Below are 16,962 nucleotides of genomic sequence, written 5' to 3'. Positions count from 1 at the left end.
GAGGATGGGTCTGTAACATTACGGATGCCAGAAAATAGGGATGGTGATCTTTGGGTCACTCCGTTATTGAGTTGAGTGAGTGTTATTCAAACAATTTCACCTGGTCTTCTGTATATGAATGGGCAGATGCTACCTTCTTCCTGGCCAGTCAGATGGAGACTTGTACCTGAAGAGAGAAAGCACTTACATATTGCTCTGGTTAGCTGGCAATGTTGAGAAAACCTTGATAAACTTAGGAACTGAACTTTGACCTACCACTGGCTCCAGACTGTATGACCTCACAGAGAGAAAGCCCTCTGCTGCTTCTTCTGTCTCCATTCCACAGGGAAAATTTCCCCAGCAGCAAACTGAGCCACTGTCTCCTCTCCTCTTGCCCCCTTTGCGTTATCCAGTGTCATTTCTTCTTTGCCTTTATGAGATACCATTCAAAGAACAGAGGACAACTGACATCTGCTTTATAAGCATCTCATCGCTTAGTTACTTTTGCACCCCCAAATGCCCCTTGCATTCATCAGCACATGAAGACAAAAACAATACAAACATATGTAGACTTTTATACATAATTTTAAAAACACTTGGACTCCACAAACATTCTTCTTTAGATGAGTCATGAGAACATAGTTCTCTATTTTGCTTATTTCTCATCTCCATCCCTCCTATACATCATATACAAATATAAGAGGACATTAAAAGTTTTTGTATTTTAAAAGAACGAAATTACAACATTCAGCTCTCCAAATTGTCTCATTAGCCTGGCCTTTCTGATCATCAGAAGTTTAGTAAAAAATAATAGACTTTGGAGTTAGTAAATTTGGTTTTGAATTTGAATCTGTATTTTAACTATTTTAGTCTAGACATACTATTTAACCCTCCTGGGTCCATTTCCTGTCTTTAAAACAGAAGAGAAATAACTACCTTAAATTTACAATTGTACGTAAAATGACTAATTAAATGTATGATATATATATAAAGAATCTTAATTATTTTTCTTTCCTCATAGTTCAGTGTCTTCAACCAACCATGGCAATATTCAATAACACCACTTCGTCTTCCTCAACTTTCCTCCTCACTGCATTCCCTGGGCTGGAACGTGCTCATGTCTGGATCTCCATTCCAGTATGCTGTCTCTACACCATTGCCCTCTTGGGAAACAGTATGATTTTTCTTGTCATCATTACTAAGCGGAGACTCCACAAGCCCATGTATTATTTCCTCTCCATGCTGGCAGCTGTTGATCTATGCCTGACCATTACGACCCTTCCCACTGTGCTTGGTGTTCTCTGGTTTCATGCACGGGAGATCAGCTTTAAAGCTTGCTTCATTCAAATGTTCTTTGTGCATGCCTTCTCCTTGCTGGAGTCCTCGGTGCTGGTAACCATGGCCTTTGACCGCTTCGTAGCTATCTGTAACCCACTGAACTATGCTGCTACCCTCACGGACAGGATGATCCTGGTGATAGGGCTGGTCATCTGCATTAGACCAGTAGTTTTCTTACTTCCCGTTGTTGTAGCCATAAACACTGCATCTTTTCATGGGGGTCATGAGCTTTCCCATCCATTTTGCTACCACCCAGAAGTGATCAAATACACCTATTCCAAACCTTGGATCAGCAGTTTTTGGGGATTGTTTCTTCAGCTATACCTGAACGGCACTGACGTATTGTTTATTCTTTTCTCCTATGTCCTGATCCTCCGTACTGTTCTGAGCATTGTGGCCCGAAAGAAGCAACAAAAAGCTCTCAGCACTTGTGTCTGTCACATCTGTGCGGTCACTGTTTTCTATGTGCCAATGATCAGCCTCTCTTTGGCACACCGCCTCTTCCACTCTACCCCAAGGGTGCTCTGTAGCACTTTGGCCAATATTTATCTGCTCTTACCACCTGTGCTGAACCCTATCATTTACAGCTTGAAGACCAAGACAATCCGCCAGGCTATGTTCCAGCTGCTCCAATCCAAGGGTTCATGGGGTCCTAATGTGAGGGGTCTTAGAGGAAGATGGGATTGAAGGTAGGAAATTGTCAGGACTTGAATTATGCTTAGGAAAGAAAGGAACTTGGGGCAGTCTTATCCATAGGCATTCTGGTTGCTGAGTCAATTCCAATTGAATTTTAGGAGTGGGAAGAAGACAGTAGTTTTCCCCTGAGCTTATCAAAGAGTTTTATTTTTTTAATACCATAATTTAAAACCAAATTAATTGAGTATATGTCCCTGAACCATTTTAAACAATGACATGACTCATGTGCATATAAAAGCAAAATAAAGTCACTTTAATATAGTAGAACAATTTAATTATCTCCTTTAAAACAATAGTTTTTAGAACAGAAATAAATTACAATTTTATTTTCACATCCAGCTGAACAATTTTTTTTCCCCTGAGGTGACAGTTCCAGTGAGGCAATAAATGTTGTTACTTGAGCTGGTAAAAGGAGAAGTTACATATGCTCACAAAGACACAGATGTAGAAAGTTATAATTAAAAACTTTAGGAAAATCTTACACATCGGTTTCAGTTCCTGGTGTCACTTCTAGAGAGCGCTGTATTCTTACAAATATACTCTCTATACCTCTATCTTTCTTTAATCCCTCTTCCTCTTAGTAGAAGTGATACTTTTCAATTTTAGTTAGTACTTTGTATACCTCCAATCCATCCAATATATAACATTACACATTGACTTTCATTATTTTCTCATTGCCTATATATTCTAATATAGTTCTAATCCTGAGTCCATAGTTACTCCGCTGCTGACTCTTAGAGCTGCAGCTTTTTTCTATTTGCTCTTGTTTCTTGGGTTGTTAATTGTCTACCTAGCTATTAACTGCTTCTACCCTCTGGTATACTCATCACTCTAGAATTGCACAGTAGCTTTGATGCTTTTTAATAGGGAATTTCTAGATTGCCTTTATTGATAACATTTGTTTTGTGAAGAAGTAAACTCAGGTGCAGAGTTGTTAAGGAGCTGAAGATAATTCTTCAATTTTTTTTTCTACAGTTTTGACAATTTCATCTGACCTAGGATAACTCACGTCTTAGCATTGTGAACCAAGCAGGTACTCTGATTTGAGCCACCTGTCTCCTCCCTTTATATCACCTTCCTATTCCTTGGCAGATAGGGAACACCAGCCCCAGTCTGGTTTCTTGACCTCAGTTTTCTTTCAAGCTACGTTGTTCAGCTCAAAAGCACTGACAACTTTGTGATTTTGCTTTGCTTGGGCTCCAATTCCCTTTACCAACAATAATCACATATCATTTATAATTAAAATTATTTGCATGAGTTTCCTTTTATGCATTATATTCAGGTAATTGAGATTACATAAAAGCGTGTGGCAGGACTTACACATTTTTTAGGTGAGGAAAAACAAGTGAATGACCATCCTATAAAGTAATGCAATTATAAATAAAATTCAGTTTTTCAAACTCCAAGTCCCTTATTGTAGCTAAAATGTTTCTTGGCCTTGTGCACTCAGAGGGAAGTCTTTGTATTCTATTATACCACAATTCAGTATTTTACCTTTCACGTTTTTGTTCTCACATTGCTGCCAAATAAATGTCTCTTTGGTTCTGTACTCATCAAAACAAAAAAAATACAACTATTATTCAAAAGTGCAAGAACCCAAAGATATATCTAGTTTCTAGATATCTGATGCCATACAATTTCCCTCAGAGAGTATCATACTATGGCAGAGTCTCTGACCCTGAAATTGACTTGTGGCAGAGAAGACATCCAAGAACACACACTAATCTAACCATCCAAACTTTTCTGCGTCAGTTATTTCAGATGTCTCTGGCTTTACAATTGCTTCTTTTGAAGACTTTTCTAAAAGTTTACCCTGGTAGATCAATAATTTTCTATTCGCAATGGAGAAGTTTCGAAACATCTGGAAAAACAGTAATTTTTTTTCTTTCTTACGTTTGGTTTCAATATTTATTGGCTAAAAAACCTAACAGGAACTTGTGTGAACATATTTTTTGGACCATAATTTATTTATTTCACACTTTTCACTTCAGAAATATTGCTATGTTTGAATGCAGGGTAATACCTCAAGTGATATGTGGCTCTTTTAAAGTATACAATATAATTGAATTCCAGAGGTTTTTAGATGAACAATTGTGAAAATGTGTGATTTTCTTCCAGTTTTATGACAGTCATAAAATAGTCTGCTATATGTGTGTTAATCTTCTATTACTCAAAAATGTAGTTTTTATACCTGACTAAAAATGCAACCTTTTCACTCAACACCAAAAAAATTTCATCAATGTACTCCATCCCTATGGTAATTGTCAATAGGCTATGAATTTGTGTTTTGTTATTTTAAGCAATGTATTTTATATATTTGGAGTTTTTCTGATTATGAGTGTCATATATATAATTAAAATGTGTGAATGTATTGAGAAATAGAAAAAAAATATTTAAAATCTAATAACAATTATTTGCAATCCTGCGGAGAAATTATATAATATAGTCATGTGCCCTGTAATGACCTTTCAGTCAACAGTGGGCCTCATATGCCACAGCAGTTCCGTAAGATTATAATACCAGTATTTTTGCTGTACCTTGTCTATGTTTAAACAAACATAAATACTTACCATTGTGTTACAGTTACCTCAGTATTTAGTAAAGTAAAATGCTGCACAGTTTTGTAGTCTAGGAGCAATAGGCTATTTCACAGGTAGGTAGTAGGCTATACCCTCTAGGTTTATGTAAATATACTATGTGATAGTCACACAATGATGCATTTCTCAGAAAAAAAAAACCCTTATTAAGTGACTCATGACTGTATATAACTTAATCTTTTTTTAATAAACAAACACATGGGCATACATACGAAGATAATGGTTTACATGCAAATGTATGTCTTAAATATTTACTTGCTATTATTCATTATTCTCTATTAAATTATATTTTGTATTAGATTTTACTTCTAGGAAGCTTTGCTTTCATTATCCATCAAAATAGGCCTGTTGCCATTCTTTTACATTTGCTTCCTTAGGTGTATGATTAAAATTACCATATTTTGCTAATTTAATTACTTATTTACTTGTTTTCTTCACCACCTGAACTCCATGATAGTACGCCTGTGTCTTATGTTTAACTTAATCTTTAACAACCAATACAGGGTTTAGCAAACACCACTTAGTTGTTGATGCTGTGTTGCATTGGTGAATAACATGTCATCATCTTTGTATGTGATGGTTTTTGCTACTATTTCCTATTACTTAACACTTCAGTAACCCTGATATATTTTCTTATAAATATATATTGATTCTATCTCTGATTATCTTTATTGATTTCCAGAAATATAAATTATTAAATTTAGAAGGAGGCAAAATAACTGTTGGTCTCCTTGTGTTGGCCAACTGTAGTGGCTGAAGCTGTGGGCTCTGGAATCATACAGACTGGGCTTAGATTTAAGTTTCTAACACTTTATTGCTCCATATTCTTACAAAAGTCATTAAACTTCGTAAGTGTTTAACTTCCTAACCCACAGAAGAAGAGGAAGTAATAAAATCTACCTTTCCAGGTTCTTGCAAAAGTAAATACTGTTAATTCCGGTAAACATATAGCCCAATGCCTAGTACCTGGTCAGCACTAAGTACATTTTATTGTCACTATCTTCTAAATTTTGACCTCCAATGTTATGCAGATAACTAATTGTTTTTCAATAAATACATGTAATGCTGTTTGTTCTCGTATTGCTGCCAAATAAATATATCTTTGGTTCTACCCTCATCAAAGGGAAAAAAAATACAACTATTATTCAAAAGTGCAAGAATTCCAGGATATATCTAGTTTCTAGCATCTGACCCCAAACAAGGATTAAGGTCAAAAGACTTTATTTTAGACAGACAGCCTGTTGGCAAACCCAGAATAAAACCACAACCGTAAGGATTATTTGTAAGAGACTTTGTTGCTTTTTTTCTTTTCACTTTTCCATTGTAGTTACATTGCAGTTATTTAATCAGAAAATTTTTCCCATCCATACATGATTTGTTTGCTTATATTTCAGTAGATTTTAAAATTATCTTTGTACTTAATTCTTAATTTAATTTTTGTGGGTGATAAAAATCACATGCACACAAATACGAAATGTTGTATAGGTTTTCATTTTTCCTCCTTGTGTTATTTGACTACTCAATCAATTTTATATAAAGTTCTGATATTTCTTGATTATAGGTCACATTTTCAGATCTTATATGATATATATTACAGTGTGATTATTCTATTTTTTTGTTCTCATTGATTTGTTGAGTAAACTGCACAATTTTACAGCTGTTTAATAAATCTCACTATTATATTAAGCTTTATTAAAGTTTGTAATGTACTTATTTTTACTGTATGTTCTTCAGTTTACTCTTATATCTCTGTTTTTAGAATTATTTTACTTATTACAAAAGAAATGTTACTGGAAACTTAATTAGAAATGTATTAAACCTGCTGGATAATTGAGAGAAACAGACAATATTTAGCCTACTGACTCTTCTGATCCAGAAATATTTATTGACATTTTATGACTTGAGTCATTTCCATCAAGTACAGATTTGAATTTCTGAGTTTAGGAGAAAAACTAAAAACTTTGTTGTTTATTTCATGAAAATATGTTTCCATTTTCTTGTGGTTGAGCAGAACATGAACTGTTTTTCAGGACAGCTTCATTGACTTGAAATTTATAGTTACTCCCTATTTATTTTGGCAATAGGTTTTCTATCATGTCAGATGTTTGGTGTGCTTGTAATTTATCAACATATTCTGAGTCGTTAAAGACTTTTTGTTGTTGTTTTGGTTTGTTTTTCAAACATTGGGAAATGTGTTAGACTACTAGTCAGATGCAATTTTTTATACATTGTACAAGCACTAGAGACATGCCAATAAATTTGATTAATGCAATTCCTCTGAGGAAACAAAATACAAGTTAAGAGAAACAGACATGCAACTAACAATTATGACATAAATGGAGAATGTTTGAAGTCACAGAAAAAGACTTGAATAATGCAGTCTGGGAGGAGATAAGCAAGATTGTCCCTCCCTTCCCCATGAAGCTGTGGAAAATCTAGTCAGGATCAACTATCAAACAATAAGGATTCACCTAAATTCACCTGGGAACATAGAATATATAAGATTATTTTGCCATATGAAATATGTAAGACTACTTGAACCTTCTTCAAAATAGTTCTTTGAAACAGAAATAATAGTAATTACTTGTGGGCTCAACTTAGGTAGTAAAACATTGATATATATTAATAATAGTTTTCTAATAATTCATAGCAGAAAATTGTTAAGGTTTGACTTATTCTAAATTTTATGTTTTATATCTTTGTCTACTACTAAGTAACCACAAATAAAAGATAGACAAGAAATGAATTTTACAGAAAATAATTTGAGATATCTAAATAACTTTAGTTGGCTATTGTCTTTTAAAAATATGAAACCATAACCATGCATATTGTGCTATATTGAATATTGTATCTTTATTTTATGCTAACTTAAAATTATTTCTAAGCTTTTAGTGAAATTGAAACATTAGATAGTAATTTAAAATATCAAATGCCTAAACAACCATAAGAACCATTATTTTAGAACATATATTTTAGAACAGCTAATCAAGAATATCAGTATAAAAACACTGTATTTTAAAATATTTTTTCCTATTTCTTACCAAGAGCACAATCATCCTTCTTTTAGTTAACTGTGGCTTATGGAATCTTGCCATAATATAGAAAAAAATTGTTTTTTATTAAGGAATGTTATGAAATAGTTTATTGCTGTAATTCAAGGCTGTGAAAATGATAAGGTAAAATAATTACTGGTTCTACCTATTTCACTGTTAAGGAAGGCACAAAGGGAGAGGATTGCTAACCAACCTGACAATAGACTTCTTTCACTTAAATGGGAAATCAACGATTCACACAAAATTTCACTGAATGCTCCTCAACAAATACCATGTGTCTGAAAGTCACCTGAAAGAAAACCAGCAACTGGATTGGGGTGATATCCTTTAATCTTCAGTGCCTTGGTATTCCTTGTCTGCAAGGGAGTGCAATCCCTGCTTTCACATATACTTATCCTTGTCCTATAAACTGTGTAACTAAAATGCTGTATCAGTGTGTTGAGTCATGATTTCAATAACTTTCTAGAACTGTGAAATACATACTTATCAACATCCATGTCAGTCCTACTCACAGAGCTCTTAAAGAGGTTATATGCTGTACTGACTATAGTCATCCCTTATTATCCATAGGAAATTGGTTCCAGGACCCCAAGGATGCCAAAATCTGAAGACGTTCAGTCTCATATAAAATGGTGTAGTATATGCATCTTACCTACACACATCCTCCCATATACCTTAAAGTATCTCTAGAATATTTATAATGCCAAATACAACAAAACTACTATGTAAATAGTTGTTATACTGTATTGTTTACAGAATAATAACAAAAAAATTGTCTACATGTTCAGCACAGATGCAATCAATCATACTTTTTTTCTGAATATTTTTTATCTCCACATGTGAAACCTATGGGCAAGAAAGGCCATCTGTATATGAATAATTAAGAAATATAATGGTAAATCATTGATAATACTTTGCTTAGAAAGGTATTTTCTCTCCTGACCCTGGCTGATCTTGTACCATGTTTACTGACACTGTTGTTGTAGACCCAGTTTTTCCAAAACCTTTTGACGAATTTGCTGTGTCTTCACACAGTATACAATGGGGTTCATAAGAGGTGGCACTAGCAAGAAAGCATCAGCAATGAGGATCATGGCCACTGGGGATTTGTGCTTGCCAAAGCAGTGCATGGATGCCAAAGCAATGATGGGTACATAGAAGATAAGCACAGCACAGATATGGGAGACACAGGTGTTGAGGGCCTTGAGCTGCTGCCTATGGGATCCAATTCCCATGACCATCTTCAGGATGAACACATAAGACACAGCAATCAACACACTTTCTGACATCACACAGAGGGCAAGAAAGAAACCATAGAAGAAGTTGACTGTGTTGTCGGAGCAGGCCAGCTTCCTGACATCCTGATGGAGACAATAGGAATGAGAGAGTAGGCTTTTCCTACAGTATGTCAACCTTTTAAGAGTGAAAGGAAATAGGAGTACTAAGAGCATGCTTTTAATGAGAAACACCAGCCCCATTTTGGCAACTTTGGCACTGGTGAGGATAGAGCTGTACCTCAGAGAGTTGCGTATGGCCAAAAAGCGGTCAAAAGACATGACTAGAAGCACTGAGGACTCCATATCTGTGAATCCATGAATAAAGAATTCTTGAGCAAAGCAAGCATTTGGGGAGATTCCCATGGCATTGAATACAAAGATCGTTAGCATAGTGGGTAGGGAGGAGGAGGACAGGCCCAGGTCAGAGACAGCCAACATGGAAAGGAAATAGTACATGGGTGCATGGAGTGAGGGCTCAGTCCTGATAACAAACAGGATTGTGCAATTGCCTAGGATGGCTACCAAATACATGAGGCAGATGGGGACAGAGATCCATACATGAGCATGCTCCAACCCTGGCATTCCAAACAGAAAGAAGGTGGTAATCTCAATTTCAGAAGAATTGGGAAGGTGCATGATGAGTCCCTTGAAAAGTCTTTATTCTCAGGTCTGAAATGACACTCAATATGGATCTCCTGTGTTCATTTCCTTCCTTTCAGTATGTTTGTCTATGAAATAAAGAAAAAGGAATTGTGAAAGACTTATTTCAAGAAATAAAAGAGAGATATTACTTCTAAATAGACTATAATAAAGTCAGATCTTAACTGACAAGGGGAACCAGGAACATGGGTACTTGCATACATCTTTGTTAAATCCTCAGAAAACACACCCACATAAACAGCAGCAACTTTCAAACAAATTCCTCTTGTGTTATTAGGCTTTGCATTACCCCATTTCAATGACAAATTGTATAGAGTCAGAATGGACTGTAGGACCCCCTTCCCTGATCTAGAATGAAACTAGAATAATAATAAAAGGAAAAAGACTGGGAAACTCCAGGAAGTAGATACTAGTTTTGAAGAATGAAGAAAATCAATGGTTTCTCCAATTTCTAGTCATTTGCTGCAAACATTCGTTCAGGCAAGGTGTGATAGGCAAGGTGTTCTTGCATTGCTATAAGAAATGCCTGAAGCTGGGTACCTTACTATTGGGGTCCGTGCCGGGGGTGGTGGAGAATAAACAGACACAAAAGACAAAGACAAACAGAGAACATGGCGGCCGCGCTCAGAGCCTCCGCCTCACTTTATTTATACTCCATAAACCCCACGTCAGCAGAAAGAACACAATGCAAAACAAACTTTCTTTACCCAGATGTAACCTTCTACTCAGTTCCTTGTCTCTATGCTCTTCCTTATCTGCCCGCCTTCTTGGCGCCTACGGGAGTTCATTAAAAGTTCAATTGGAGATACTGTCCTTGAGCCCTATCTATTCTCAGCATACTGTTTTCAAAGGCCCCTGCACCTTACAAAGAAAAGAGGTTTAATTGGATTGTGGTTCTGCAGGCTCTTAGAGCATGGCACTGGCATCTGGTTGGGCTCTGGGGAGGCCTCAGGGAGCTTTTATTCATGACAGAAGGTGAAGCAGGAACAGGCATGTCACATGGCAAAAACAAAAGTGAGAGAGGGAGGGGAGGTACCACACACTTTTAAATCATCAGATTTTGTGAGATCCCACTCACTCTCAAGAGGACAGTACCAAGCCATAAGAGATCTGTCCCCATGACGTAAATACCTCCCACCAACCCCCATCTCCAATGTTGGAGATTCTATTTCAACATGAGATTTGGGTGGGACAAATATCCACACCATATCACCAGGCTCTGAGCTTCTAAAGCTGTTTTTACTCACAAGTTCTTCAAAGGAAGCAGTCCAAAGTAAGGACATAACAAATGCCATGTATGATTGACTATTAACCCTCTCTTATAGCATAGTGAAAACCCCACCTTTTTGTATGATAGTGGATACGATGTCCTTATGTATGACCAATTCATAATGGTGCTCTCCATCTTTGAGGATGGGAGGAGAGAAGAGATTCTTGGACTTTCTCTAAAGTTCAACACACACTTTCACAGCTACAGAGTGGCTCAGTCAACTAAAGTATAGCAATATTGGAGACACAGTATGCCACAGATGAAGTGGGTTGGTACTGCCTGGGCCCATTTTTTCCCCTGGAATTATAAGATAAATAGTTGTTCCATAAATCTAGGGCTTTTTCATAGGCAACTGAATCAACTATGTATATTTGAGAGTTTTCATGTGCTTTATGACATTAAGCACATCAGAGACAATGAGGCTCCAAGATATATAAAGCATATCCAACTCTACTCCTTGGCCTAAAAAAAAAAAGTTTTATTGAGAGGCTAGGGCACTGTAAAAGAACTCTTGACAATTAGGAACAAAACCACAAACTTTTCAACTAGTTTATCCTCCAGAATGAGACTCTCGTGAGTCATTAAGGACAAATCCTCTTCTAGAAGACCTAGGCTAACTTCCAAAAAGGATAAATCAGTTGTTTTGTCATGATCTGGATATTAGCCACTCTCTCCCCCCTAAAGTCCACAGGGAAAAAGTGTGCAGAGATTCTTTTGGACAGTGTATCATTAATTCTTTAGCAACTCCAATTAGGTCAGCTCAGAAGTGTCTTGCCCCTTAAAGTCTTCCTTTCTAATCACTCCAAGCAGAGTTCATGTATCCCTACTATAATTTGCATTGCAACTCTGTTACAGTACCTCAATTGTCTTGTGACTTGCTATTTATGTGTCTGTCATCCACAGTGGCCAATAGAATCATTAAAAGCCCAGTTTGTATCAGACCGATCTTGATATTTTCTGCACCAAGCACAGTTCCTGGCAAATAGCACACATCCAATCATTATTAATTAAATCTTATTAAACTGAATTGATTTCCATTTGACTAAACTGATCTTGAGAATTATTTTTGTTCTGTGTGAGTGACTGAAGCTTCTTTCCCTCTTTCAAAGAAAGTGCTATCTATAATTTCTATATGAGGATGTTCTCTGATTTGAGGATATAAGAGTCTTGCTTTGGCATGATCTTTGTCATTTCCCCATAGACCAGAGAGCAGAGTGCATTGATGTATTTGCCTTCTAGTTACTCAACTGTTCAGATCAGTTCCAATGTGAATCTCATGTTGATTCATTATTAATATTAATTTAACATCTATATTAATACATTAGGATTAATTCCTTTCACTCACATAGCATTTTATGTTTTCTTCTGCTAAAATCAATCATTTCCCAGCCTGGATTTAACCATCTAGCTTTGGAAGATTTCGAAGTTCTGCTTGTTTCCTTTCTCTTTCTTCTTGATACCCTGGGCTTTCCTCTCAACTCCATTCTATATGCCATTGTCAAAGTCATGTTTAATGCCCTTCTTTTTCCCCCATCTGTATGCAAGAATGGTCTAGGTAGTATAATATACATACTACATATTATTTTATGTTTTATATAAAATATACTATGGATCAAATAAACTTCTGTTTAGAGGTTTAATTATCAAAATAAAAATAAGTAAATTCATAAATGATAAAACAATGTTTAATTATATAATCCTTTATTCTTCCAATATTTCCCTTTATGTTTACATTAAAATCTATACTTCTTACCATAACTGATAAGGCTCAATAGGAGAAGACCACTAGAAACCTCTTTAGTATACTACAACCACACTCCTTTTAGCAGCTCCTCAAACATTCCAACATCTTTCCCTCTCAGGACCACTATACTGCTTTCTTCTCAACTCAAATGCCCTTTCCACAAATGTTTGGGTCATTGTTCAAAAGTCATGTCCTCAGAAAGGTCTGCTTTGAACACCCTCACTGCCTCAGTCATACTCCTTCCTTTTGTTCCGGTTCATTTCTTTTAAACAGTCTTATCTATTTAAGTGTTTATAATAAGAAGGAAAATCCAATTCTATCACTATATTGTTTTGTGTGCCTCTGCCACATGGTAGACCTTCATTAAATACTTTTAGATAAAAGAGAATGACTAAATAATCTCTATTAAGACAACATTAATATATTTTTGATATAATGAGATCAATTCCGTATTTATAAAATGTATCTTATTAAAAGATCTTGTGGTAAGCATTAGTTTAAATAATGTTATTGACTTGGCACAGTGACTCATACTTGTAATCCCAGTGTTCTGGGAAGCTGAGGCAGGATGATCCCTTGAGTCCAGAGATTTGAGACTAGCCTGGGAAATATAGGGAGACCTTGTCTCTACAAAATTAAAAAAAATTAAAATAAAGTAATACTCTTTATAAAATATTAAAAATATTTCAATGTTAGTGCAATATACAGAATAAATAAAATACAGAAATACAATCAATAAGATTGCTCATTAGCCTTTGCATATGTCGTTATAAAATTAATTAATTAAGTGCTTTGTTTTACCTCCAAATGCTAAGGTGTAGGGAAAGCAGACATAAAAGTAAGTGGGTTAAAAGAGAAAATAGAAAAATAAGAGAGATAGGCAATAATTTTTATTACATTATGCTAGATGTTTTATATCTGCTATTTCATTCAATCCTCACATGGTAGTATTATTCCTGATTTACAAATCTGAAAACTGAAGCATAGAGAGATTAAATTCTCAAAGAACAGATATTATTATGAACACATGCAATTTGAATAGATGTTCTTTGATTCTAAGCTTTTTAAACTATGTCTTCCTTCCTATCTCATGTTAATTAAGTTAAAATGTTTAGAATGCAAAGAAATTGCATTCTAATTGAGGATATGTACAAATTAGGATACAGTGTGCAATATAAATGTTAAGGAAGGCCGAAGCCTTGGCCCTTATTACATGTCAGTTTCATCACCCTGTAGAGTCTCCTCTAGAGCGATTTTAATCAATAAAGGTCATTTCTATCACATTTCTGAAAAAAATACATCAAATAAGAGGAAAAAATGCCCATAATGATTGTTGGTAGCAAAACTCAGCTTATGGAGCCAACTCTGAAACAGAAAGGGCAGTACCTGCTAAGCCAGATCAGGAGGTAAAGAAGGTGAGAGACAGCTGGAGCCTTGTAAAGCTGAGGGGAGAAAGAAGAGAGGGTAGCTAATTTTAAAAGAGGAGTGAGGAGAAAATATTGGGAACTATTACTATGTGCTAGACTAGAGTTTTTGCTAGATTATTTTTATATTCAAATATTTCTACTTTCCAAATCAGTTCACTGCACTTGTTTATACTTGAAAATATATATTTATGTATAGAGCTCTGTAGCATTATTTATGAACAGGAAGTAGTAAAATAGCAAAATTGCTTTGAGAATAAGAGGTAGAGTTGGCAAACCCCTAATCAGTCGAAAACATAATAAACCTCCCATTAGCCATATATATAATTAAAAAGGGACTAATGCATTTTCCCCAAGTACAGTACCTTATGTAGAAAGTTTACTCAAATATTTTTAATTAAATTGATTTTGTAAAGGAATATTCAGGTTTTACTACTAACAAGTATTAAAATTCAGCATCATCTAAGGATGCTTTTCTTAGATGATGTCTTAAATTCTTTATACACATCATTACAATTCTTTATATACAATTACAATTCTTTATATACATCAACTCGATTGTTCTCTGGTCCCTGTTCCAAAGTTCTTAGAATTACTTGAAACCATAACGTCATCTCACCTGCTCTTTCTTCCAAAATTAAAGCTCCCACCTCTGATTCCAGTGTAGTGGCTAGAATCCTGTTACCTATGGACTGACTTCCAACCTTGCGAAGTCTGCTTTTCTGTTCTTTGCTGGGGCGGATCATTTGTTCTGCTGTCAGAGTTGTCCTATTTCCCAATCCCTATCCCACAAAGAGTTCTGAGTCTACCCAGCATTTTCTGTAACTGTGAATAAACAATTTCATGATTTCTGAGATGAACAATAGATAGGTGAAGTGACGTGAACAGTGCCAACGTCAAAGGATAGTAGTAAGATTTAGTGTCTGGACACAGTGGCTCATGCCTGTAATTCCAGCCCTTTGGTAGCACAAGGTGGGAAGATCACTTGAGGTCAGGCATTTGAGATCAGCCTGGGCAATATAGGGAGACCTTATCTCTACAAAAAAATAAAAATAGTTATCCAGGCATGGTGGCACATGACTGACTATAGTCCTAGCTACTCAGGAGGGTCACTTGAGCCTAGTAGTTTTAATCTGGAGGAAGCTATGATCGCACCACTGTACTCCAGGCTGAGCGACACAGTGAGACCCCATCTTGGGGGAAAAAGTAAAAGGAGATTAGGTGCCTTTTAAAATTTCCACAACCTCTCCAAATTTTAGTGAAAGTCTCCTCTTGTCTGGCAAAGATAACTCCAAGATAAGCTTCCTGCACTTCCCATTGAAACCATATTGTTTGTTTGATTTTTACCACTAAGTTCCTCCTATGTCAAAATTTTGGAGTTTCTATTACAGCCACCCTCTTTTATGTTCCTTCCAAGTCTCAGTTCTTAGAACACTGATATTTCAGACACACTTGAGGACATAAAGCCATATTACAAGACAATATTATGTTATGGCCCTATTTTACTTACCGTTTAATCACATAGAGAAACAGAAATAAGTTTATTCTAGCGCTTTCTCTGCCTCAGTGGCCCATGTCTGCTTGCCAAGACTTTTATCACACCACTGATTCCTTGATCTGTCTTCTGAGGTTTGCTCTTATGGGACACCAATCCCTCCAGCTCTGCCACCTCTGTAAACAAATTATTTCCCTGAAACATTTCCTGGAAATTCCCAGAAGAGACCCTGGGTCAGGATCAGATCACAGCTTTTACTCACTGGTTCCCAACAAGGCATTGCTATGGTCAGACTGGGATGGACTAAAAGTTTTGAACTAAACACATTAAAGAGAGTCTATTTAGAGATTAGGAAAAGCAGTTGAGGCTACCAAGAAATCACTTAACCCTAGATTAATCGATATTTTAGGTTCATGTTTCTTTGCTGCTGCTTCTTTTTTCTTGAATCAACGAGGTGTTTTCCCTTTTTTATGAATAAAATATAATTTACACATGGTAAGACGGATAAATACAAAGTGTATAGCTAAATGGATTTTTATCCACTTATGCAAACAAGTAACATTAAAAAAGAGGAGTGCTAAAAACTCAAAATCTGAATATACTATTTTATTTTTTTATTTTAGTCCTGCTACTTGTTTTGTTGTGTCTTCTTAAACTTTCCTACTACATGTAAATACATTAAGATGGCTGTTTCTTCTTGATGAATTGACCTTTCATCATTGCAAAATGTCTCTTTTTCCCTTGGTAATATGTCTTACTTTAAAGTCCATGTTTGCTAATAATAGTATGGCCACACTAACCATATATATTCATATGCATAATATATCTTTTTATATCCCTTTACTCTTATCCTATCCTTATATTTGAAGTGTATTTTATAATCAGCATGTATGTAAATATGTGTGCTTGTGTGTGTGTGTGTGTATATATATATATATATATTTTGTTTGTTTGTTTGTTTGTTTGTTTAGATGGAGTCTCACTCTGTCACCGGGTTGGAGTGCAGTGGCACAATCTCGGCTCATTGCAACCTCCAGCTCTCTGGTTCAAGCAATTCTCCTGTCTCAGCCTTCTGAGTAACTGGGATTACAGACACATGCCACCATGCCCAGCTAATTTTTGTATTTTCAGTAGGGACAGGGTTTTAACATGTTGGCCAGGATGGTCTCGATCTCCTGACCTCATGATCTGCCCACTTCGGCCTCCCAAAGTGTTGGGATTACAGGTGTGAGCCACCACGCCTGGCCTATATTTTTAATCCATTGTGACAAGTGCTATTTTGTAATTGGGGTCATACTATTATATCAAAACATTTATTTTTATGACTATCTTTGTCTTACTTATTTTCTCCATCTTTTTCTTTTCTTTGTTATAGCTTTCTCACTTATTTTGAAACTAAGAATCAAATAAAATCAAGTATGTTTCAATA

General features: G+C 35.7%; 3 protein-coding genes and 1 long non-coding RNA gene across 5 annotated transcripts in view; 3 read left to right on the top strand and 1 right to left on the bottom strand.

Annotated features, from left to right (window-relative positions):
• Nucleotides 1-16,962, top strand: part of LOC105468643 (matrix metallopeptidase 26) — a 363,923-nt gene that overhangs the window by 245,185 nt on the left and 101,776 nt on the right. The gene's annotated exons all lie outside the window — the stretch shown is intronic.
• LOC105468651 (olfactory receptor family 51 subfamily T member 1) lies at nt 1,021-2,004 on the top strand. The gene has a single exon (XM_011718847.3). The coding sequence runs from the start codon at nt 1,021-1,023 to the stop codon at nt 2,002-2,004; it is 984 nt and encodes a 327-aa protein (XP_011717149.3).
• LOC139357341 (uncharacterized) lies at nt 7,000-8,089 on the top strand. The gene is made up of 2 exons (XR_011610336.1): nt 7,000-7,135; nt 7,825-8,089. It is a non-coding gene; the product is annotated as an uncharacterized lncRNA (long non-coding RNA).
• On the bottom strand, nt 8,628-9,640 carry LOC105468650 (olfactory receptor 51A7-like). Its single transcript, XM_011718846.2, has one exon. The coding sequence runs from the start codon at nt 9,574-9,576 to the stop codon at nt 8,629-8,631; it is 948 nt and encodes a 315-aa protein (XP_011717148.2). The 5' UTR covers nt 9,577-9,640; the 3' UTR covers nt 8,628.

The sequence above is a fragment of the Macaca nemestrina genome, chromosome 12 (genome assembly GCF_043159975.1).
Source record: "Macaca nemestrina isolate mMacNem1 chromosome 12, mMacNem.hap1, whole genome shotgun sequence".
NCBI classification, from domain to species: Eukaryota; Metazoa; Chordata; class Mammalia; order Primates; family Cercopithecidae; genus Macaca; species Macaca nemestrina.
This window is presented reverse-complemented; position numbering and strand designations above follow the sequence as displayed.

Coding starts and splice junctions, on each gene's coding strand:
- LOC105468650 (XM_011718846.2), bottom strand. CDS start 9,576: ATGCACCTTCCCAATTCTTCTGAAATTGAGATTACCACCTTCTTTCTG.
- LOC105468651 (XM_011718847.3), top strand. CDS start 1,021: ATGGCAATATTCAATAACACCACTTCGTCTTCCTCAACTTTCCTCCTC.